The 8096-nt window shown below is 32.3% G+C and overlaps 1 protein-coding gene across 4 annotated transcripts; it reads right to left on the bottom strand.

The window, feature by feature from the left end:
• Positions 1-1066: 1066 nt before the first annotated feature.
• LOC112100783 (chaperonin CPN60-2, mitochondrial-like) lies at positions 1067-5460 on the bottom strand. Of its 4 annotated transcripts, XM_024190433.1 has the most exons (16): positions 5331-5460; positions 5206-5230; positions 5008-5068; positions 4733-4886; positions 4541-4636; positions 4290-4397; positions 3932-4117; positions 3711-3791; positions 3573-3623; positions 3264-3326; positions 2981-3070; positions 2226-2316; positions 2030-2133; positions 1670-1763; positions 1482-1560; positions 1067-1404 (listed from the first exon to the last, which is right to left on the bottom strand). In XM_024190433.1, the coding sequence occupies exons 4-16, from the start codon at positions 4850-4852 to the stop codon at positions 1383-1385; spliced, it is 1185 nt and encodes a 394-aa protein (XP_024046201.1). In that variant the 5' UTR covers positions 4853-4886; positions 5008-5068; positions 5206-5230; positions 5331-5460; the 3' UTR covers positions 1067-1382. The 4 variants fall into 4 exon arrangements, with proteins under 4 accessions (XP_024046201.1, XP_024046203.1, XP_024046202.1 ...); XM_024190435.1 differs by having other exon boundaries at positions 1676-1763; positions 4733-5068; XM_024190434.1 differs by lacking the exon at positions 5206-5230.
• Positions 5461-8096: the final 2636 nt, after the last annotated feature.

Raw genomic sequence — 8096 nt, 5'->3', positions numbered from 1 at the left:
GAAGACTTATATCCTTCTCAAAGAGAACATTATTAATAATTAAAAAAACTGATATAAATGGAGTTTTAATACCTTTTATATTTAAATCCAAAATAACGTAAATTTATCAAAATAGGTAAAATCAAGTTATTTTTACATATTACATGCACTAAAATAAATATAAAACACTGACTTCCAAAAAAAAAAAAGCAAAATTGAGCTAAACTAATAAAACTAAAATGTATGTATATTTCTTAATAATATTACGCTAAACTAGTTTTCCAGAAAAAAAAATTCTTTTATAATAATTTTTTATAAATGTTAATTTTAAATAATAAAATTATTGAAGTAATTGATTTTTTTTATGTATTTATATGGGGGTGAAAAAGAAATTTTTGAATTTCAATATCAATAAGGGTAAAAAAAAAGACCAGTTTAGAAAATGAGATTTTTATTCCACATTCTCATTTTGAGTGGTCCTATAAAATTGATTCTTATTATGGATTGTATTTTCTGAAAAATAAACAAGAATGTGACTGATAAACAAGCACACCATCAGTTCAATTCCGTCGATATCCCTTCTTATTTAAATACCATTCTTATTTTTTCAAAAAATTAAAAAAAAAATAGAAGACTTCCGATTTCAAGGGCAAAGTTTGCAATAAAGTTGACATATTAATTTTGCAACAAAACAACAAATCTACCACTCACCTCTTGCTAATGGTAATAGCAATCATAATCTGGCAACATTTTATTGGAGGGATATTATATACATAGATTAGAAATGGGATGTCGAGAATATTTTTGCTTCTAATAGAAAAGGGAAAATAAGGGGAAAAAGAAAAAAAATAAACTGCATATAAGAAGTTGGAGCATCCATGTATTATTTATCTAAGGCGCAAAAGTTGACATATTAATTTTGCAACAAAACAACAAATCTACCACTCACCACTTGCTAATGGTAATAGCAATCATAATCTGGCAACATTTTATTGGAGGGATATTATATACATAGATTAGAAATGGGATGTCGAGAATATTTTTGCTTCTAACAGAAAAGGGAAAATAAGGGGAAAAAGAAAAAAAATAAACTGCATATAAGAAGTTGGAGCATCCATGTATTATTTATCTAAGGCGCAACTCCTGATGACCAATATATTCCGTTTCTTGTTCGTGTATAGTTTATGAAAAAGCTTAATGTATGCTTTTCAAACAAATAATAAATAAATATAATGTGCCATGAGAATTTGGATTATAAATCACCGTAACCATAACAGCACCCAGTGAAAGCTGATAGAAGCCTCCATTACGCCTTTGTTTTACTCTGGAGGCTTGTATCAGCTGGAACTTTCTTTGCAAATATTCTTGGAAAGACAAGCTGAGCCACCTTAAGAGCCTCAATTTCAAAGTCTTGCTAACATCTCACTACACAAGAAGAAAGAATTAATATGTGCTTAGATAAAAAATTAGCATAAGCTTAAAGGTTTTAAATAACTAGTTACCTTGTAGCCTCCACCAAGACTGCTCTTATGGTTTTCAATGGAAAAACAATTTCTGGCATAAGCATATCTGCATTTTCACCTGACACAAATGTAGATCAAAGTACCCTCACTTAATTCCCAACCCTCGAATTTCACTCGTTTCCTTTTCAAATTTCCATTATTCGAAAAAGGGGGAAACAGACGCAAACCTTTACCGAGGGGTTTAGGCTTGGATCCCTCGAGTAGCTTGCTAACAACTGACCCATCAACTCCAGCGCTATAAGCAATCGCGCTCACCAGCATCTGCAGATGCAGGCTCAACCAATCAGAAGGCTCTGAAAAACTAGACATTTTGTTACCAATATTCTCTACCATGATTCACTCTTGAGATACATAAAAGATAAGGCTCATGCCCCATAACGAAAACCACGCATGCATTTTGTGAAGTATATGTCACTTTTCACCTTTCAACGAGGAATAATCTTAGCAGCCCTCTGCCTTTAGACAGATAGACAATAAGAGCTTTTAGAAATATCACATACATAATTAAAAAGAAGAATAAAGAAAACCTCAAGAGCATATTGGATAGCTTGAACACCAATCTTCTGACCATGGTTAGCAGTTTGCAATTTATCCAACTCCTTGCAGGCATATAAAAGTGACATCACACTAACTGCAAATGCATCAGAATACATATAACATTTGTATGTCATGCATCAATCAAACAAGATAGACCAACAAAAGCCAAAAATATAAGAGGTTTACCAACTCCTTCCTTTGCAGCCTTGACAGCATTTATGGCATTAGCAACTCTATCCTTCTTTTCACGCACTTCAGCTTTATTACTTCCACAGACCTTACAACAACAGCACCCGTTTCATTTCAAATCAGAATACTTCCTTACCTAACATCTCTAATTCAACAATCTTTCATCTCAACGAGCCAAATTTCATTTATAGCATGATGCAACAACAGAATAAGATGCAGTCATGTCTTCTAAATGCAATTACTGTAACCAAACAAGCAAATTGAATTCATCTTTGGCACGTTCCTATTAGCAAGGAATATATACTTCTACCAAAATCCAGTTCCAAAACTTCACATATATTATAATGTCTAATTGACTGTTTGGTACTGTTTTTCTTCTCTTTTTCCCATTTTAAAGTATCAAAGTATTTGTACGGTATCAGTCTACTCTATACTTCAATTATAATCATATGAAGATGGGAATGTAATATGAATCCAAAGAATTAGTCAATTAATTAAATCATTTTATCCAAAATGACCTGATCATTGATCCTCCCTATAAATGAGTTTATTCAACTTTTTTAATAGCAGATAAAAGAAAATTCAAATTTCTTGGCTGGCCAACCAGGATTTAGAGTTTAGACCTGGTCATGACTTGGCCCAAATGGATCGTGCTAATAGGTCATGTTAGGCTGAGAACTTTCATTCTATGCCCAGCACAAGTCAGTTTCAAAGCTCTTGAAGAACTAATTTACAATTCCAAATAACCAAACCTTTATAACAGCAGCGAGATAAGAGTGCTTTGTACAGCTCTCTTCAGGGAAATCTTGTAAATTTTCCATTGTGAATCTCCACTGTAACAACTGCAACAGACATATTTAAGAAAAGAAAATTAGCAAAAGGGTAAGCAAGTTGTCCAAAAATATAGAAACAGCCCAAAGAAGCACAAAAGAGCCAAACAGTATAAACTGAAAAGCAGAGTCGCTTCAAATTATAAACACAATTGAAAATTCTGATAACTTGTTGGAAAATCATGTGAAATGTCACAACACAGACCTTTTCGTGTCCTATGCAAGCCTTACAAAGAAGGATAACCGTCTGATCCTTTGATACCGTAATCTACAATGATAAAAGAGGGCTAAGACATATTGTTTGAGCAAAACCTCGTCTCTCTTGTCAATATACACAAGGAAATGAAAATTAATATATTACTATGCCAAAGTTGTACCAGAAGAAAGGATTAAAGTCCACCAGAAACAAGGATGAGAAGAACGTTCTCATGATGTGCTCTACTTAGGTAAAATAAATCTTTTTTTCACACCAAAGAAAATTATATACCAGTCACTGATATCTGATATCTCTCACCTTCTCAGCATGGCCAAGAGATACGCATTCAAAATCTTTTCCTGTCATGACCTAAAAGAGAAAGAAAGGAACACATTGTTTTGTAAATCACATAATAATCATGCAAAGCAAGGTGGAGCATTTATCAAATGAACCAACCTTCCCATACGTGAATTTGGCAATGTCCCGAAGGCTAGCCTTCCTACTTTCTCCAAATCCAGGAGGTTTTATGACACAAGGCTTCAAGCAATTCAGAACCCACAAAAAATGAGAAGACATATGAAACTTCACTTTGTAAAATTAAATGAATAATTGAATGATAGAAGATTCTTCAAGTAGGCCATCTCTTAACAGCAAAACACTGTCAAGTATAAGTTCACCTTGGTTGCTGTAGCCACTCCATTTAAGACAAGACTTGCTAGGAGATCATTTTCAATATCTTCAGCAATGATCAGTACATCTGTGCCATTATATCTTCTAACTGGTCCAATCTCTGTCAATAAGTCAAAGAAGACGCAGTTCGAAACCTTTTTCTCAAGGATCATGATATAAGGATCTCGTAAAACCTAGTAAAAATGAAATCACTAGTTGATTAATAACAAGGCTGATCCAAAGTTATATCTTCAAGGTAAGAACTAAGCAATCTCAATTACTTCATTGTCAATATATCTATCCTTTATAGAATCACAAATTTCTCATAAAACGTCAATTAATTTATTGATATCTCAAAATGCTTACACATTCTTTCGTCTTATGATTGGTGATGAAGTAAGGTGACAAATAGCCCCTGTCTAGGGTCATTCCCCAATACAACTGAAGTTCAATACTGGGTGGTGTTTTCCGATCCTGCAATAGTAGTGAGGCAGTAGAAAATAAACATAAAACAGTAGAGGAAACAAAATGGAAGGTTCTGAAACATAACAACCGAATCAGAGGCACAGCAGATAAGAAAAAAGTAAAGACGATGAAAAATTCAAGAAGCAACTTACAGCTAACACATGAAGATTGTTTCCCCAACCTTTCTCAAAAGCCTTGGCTATGAGCTCGCCAATCACTCTGTCACCATTTGCTGCAGCCGTTCCAAACTTCAATTTAAAATGGGAAAAAAAGCGCGTCAAAATGAAATATATTTCTGTGGATTATCATTAAATTGAGCAAGAGTCTAAAGTGAGAAAGAAAACCAGGGCTATTTGTTCGAATGATGTGATGGGTTGTGCTGTGCTGTATAAATTTCCCACAAGTGCATCAATTGCCATTCTAGCCCCTTGTCTTTGGTCTGGCACTTCCGCATCCTCCCGCATATAAAATTCTCCCTTTTAACTTTAGAATTGGTGCCTGCAGACAGAAGATAGATGTCAATTGAATTTGATCAGATGATCTGTATCCATTAATTAACTCCATTCCCATTCACAGCAAATCTAATTTCTTAATTAAGAAAATCCAGAAGATGTTTCACAATCCAAAAATCTTTTAGTGACTTCCGCCGCGGTATACTGTCTGCTCCGAGTTAAATGAACCTGACACAGAATTAAATTCAACGAAATTAACTCAACGAAATTAATCAATTGAACTGAATAAGCCAAGCCAGAATTAGTTATTATTATTTGAAAAAAGGAAACAAAAAACACTAATAAATGAATGAATGAATCATCACCGGCTGAAAATTGTTATCAAGCAACCTACAAAATCAAATTAACTAACATAAACAAAATGAGAGAAGTGGAAGGAAAACAAAGTAAACAAAATAAAAATTTGGTAAACTGTGAAGGAGAAGTGCACCTGACTTTGGAGGCGAGGTTAGAGGCATGGCGCAACATCGTTTGTGATTTTGTTGCGCAGAAAGGACAGAGGAATTCGATTGACCAAAACAGAACAGAGACTTAATGAGACTTAAAAGGCAGTTTTGTTTGGTTGGGTGGGTTTTGTGGGTCCCTTGTGGTGGGATTGAGTCGGTTAGAAGGTGCGTATTTAATGAATTTTCTAGTTGGACACTCGGACTCGGACTCGGACTCGGACTCGGGGTCTTTCACTTTACTAATCAAATATACCTGAATGAGATTGAAATGAGGAAATCTTAGTGCCTGCTCGCTCTTTCAATTCGTCTTTCAAATTCTCTTTATTCAGAACCATTTTATATATTAAACTTAGGACACTTTCCACATATATTCGTAAACAGCTCGAGATTGCTCAGTTACATGAAATATTCTATTCATTTACTCTTTTATTTTATTTATTTAGTGTTTATTTGGTATGGCTTATGTAATGTTCATAAGTGCTTATTTAATTCCATAAGCTCTTATCATAATTTTTGTTTTTATTTGGTTTTTTTTTTATAGAATTTTTAGAGTTTAAATAAGCTATTTTGCCTCTACTAACAAAATCTCAAATTTTGAGCTTTTGAGAGTAGAGGTTGAAAAGTTTTTTTTAAATATTAAAATATCTAAAATATTCTTTACTTATTTGACATTATTTTCATAACATAACTTAAAAATTTTATAAATTTTTAATAAAAGCTCTTATTGACAACCAAACATCTAAATTTTTTTAAGTAAAAGCTCTATTTGTAAAAGCTCTACTATCAAAATCTCTACTTGAAAAGTTGTATCAAACGGAGCCTTAATACAACTATCTTTACATGTATAGCTTGTGGTTGTTATTTTAATTAAAGTACTGTGGATAGAAATGATTATAATGGATTGCTTTGATATCTGAGTTGGGATGTCTTATCTTGTTTTGATTTGTATTGACATTGTTTGAATTTGTGTTTTAATATGGTTAATACCACTAATTTTTATTTTCTTTCTTTTAATTTACTTATTGATATCATGTTTGTGAAAGTTTATTGTTAAAGTTTACGTTCTCATTTATTGAGAAATAATGATTTTTGTAATTAAATTTTATTTTAATTTTCTAATATTCTTTAATTTAAGGATAAAGTTATTGTAAAATCTATTATTTATAATTTTTTATCCACTATATTTTTTCATATTTTAATAGTAATGTAATAATTAATAAAATTAATAATTATTATAATTTTGATATAATTAAATTTATCAAAGTAAAAAATATTTTGATTATAAAATTCAAACAAAACCCAAATGAATTATTTAGGCTCGGTTAAAAATATTTGGGTTGGTTTAGGTCAGGCCCAAATTTTTATAATTTAGTTCGGATTGTTTTAAAATCTAACCCAAACCAACTCATGCCCACCCCTAACTGATTCCACATTTGAGTCCAAAGTTCAATCAAAGTTTGATCCCTATTTAGACCAAAATAGACTACATGGACAGTCAGATCCAACGGGACCAGTCCAATGTGGTTCTCAAAATTAGATATCAAATTAAGTAAATAACACTAAGCGCCCATCTATTTTGTCTAAACATTACACCATGCATACATTAGTATTAAAATCTAATGAAAAAGAAATCACGATCAACCATTTGTTTTGGTTTTAGTTTAACAGGCTTAGATTATCATTTTAGTCTCGCTACATTTCGAGAATGTATTATAATCACGTAAATTTAAATCCCGAATATAGTTGGCTTAACCATTGCAATGGAAGCAAGAAGTCACGAGTGCAATTCTAAGGGTATACATTTAATTTGATGATGAGGAGGGGTAAGAGTGAAATGTAACTTAAAAACTCTCGATGAAACTTCTGAATATTACATAAATATATTGTAATATGAGCTTATAAAATCTGAACGTCTGTACTTTAAAAGGATGTGTGCATTCTTATAAGAGGACTACTTTCTAAAGATGCAACAATTATTTTCACATCTCATTGTCGTTAAAGCTGACTTGAAAACTCATGAATTATTCCTTCTAAAAAAATAAATGAATGAATTGCTAGTTAAACAACTTTTGAGCTTATAATTTTCAAGTACTGCTTTTTTCTTTTTTGGTCTTTCACCCTTTAAAAAAAAAATTAGTATTTCATTCATCTCCTTCCCACAAGATTAAAATCAGAGCTTAGAGAAAAATCATGTATTTTTGCCAACTTAAATTTGAGCGCGCATTAAAGACGCTAGCTAAAACGTGCACAACCATGGATGTTGTTGCCATGTGAATTCAATGACTGTAGTAGCGCAATTGTGTAGTGGCTGATTGAAGGTTTTCGTATTGAGGTTTGTTTAGGTCATTAGTGATATTCATCTGCTGATGGAACGAATGAGTGCTTTTTGAGTTCAACCTGTCTCTTGAAATTGCAAAGTATCAACTCAAAAGCTAGCAGAATTTGCAAAAGTCGTCTAGTCGGTGGTGGAATTAAGATTTTAATTTAGGGGTTGCGAAAATATGAAGAAAATTGAGAGTTGCCTTGAAACATATATTGGGGATCATTTTGAAAACTTTTTAGTTTTCACATTATTTTTTAAAAATAAATTTTGAAACCTTGGCAACCCTTGCTAGGCGTGAATGTAGTTCCGCCTCGACGACTAGTGTTGTAGTTCGGCTGGAAAATGTTTTAGTAGAACTTTATACTCTTTTGTCATGAGATTAATGCAATTTTTATGCTCAATAAAAAAATAAAAATATGCTTTATGA

This window comes from Citrus clementina, unplaced genomic scaffold, assembly GCF_000493195.1.
Source record: "Citrus clementina cultivar Clemenules unplaced genomic scaffold, Citrus_clementina_v1.0 scaffold_2, whole genome shotgun sequence".
In the NCBI taxonomy this organism is placed as follows: Eukaryota; Viridiplantae; Streptophyta; class Magnoliopsida; order Sapindales; family Rutaceae; genus Citrus; species Citrus x clementina.
Note: the sequence above shows the minus strand (reverse complement) of the source record. Positions and strands in the feature narration are given on the sequence as shown.

What these genes read in the sequence shown, in the direction of transcription:
- LOC112100783 (XM_024190433.1), bottom strand. Translation starts at nt 4,852, where the DNA reads ATGCGGGAGGATGCGGAAGTGCCAGACCAAAGACAAGGGGCTAGAATG. An exon ending in ATCATAAGACGAAAGAATGT is followed by an intron (nt 4,118 to 4,289) that starts GTAAGCATTTTG and finishes CATTTTTACTAG; the next exon opens with GTTTTACGAGATCCTTATAT. An exon ending in CTATCCAATATGCTCTTGAG is followed by an intron (nt 1,764 to 2,029) that starts GTTTTCTTTATT and finishes CTGCATCTGCAG; the next exon opens with ATGCTGGTGAGCGCGATTGC.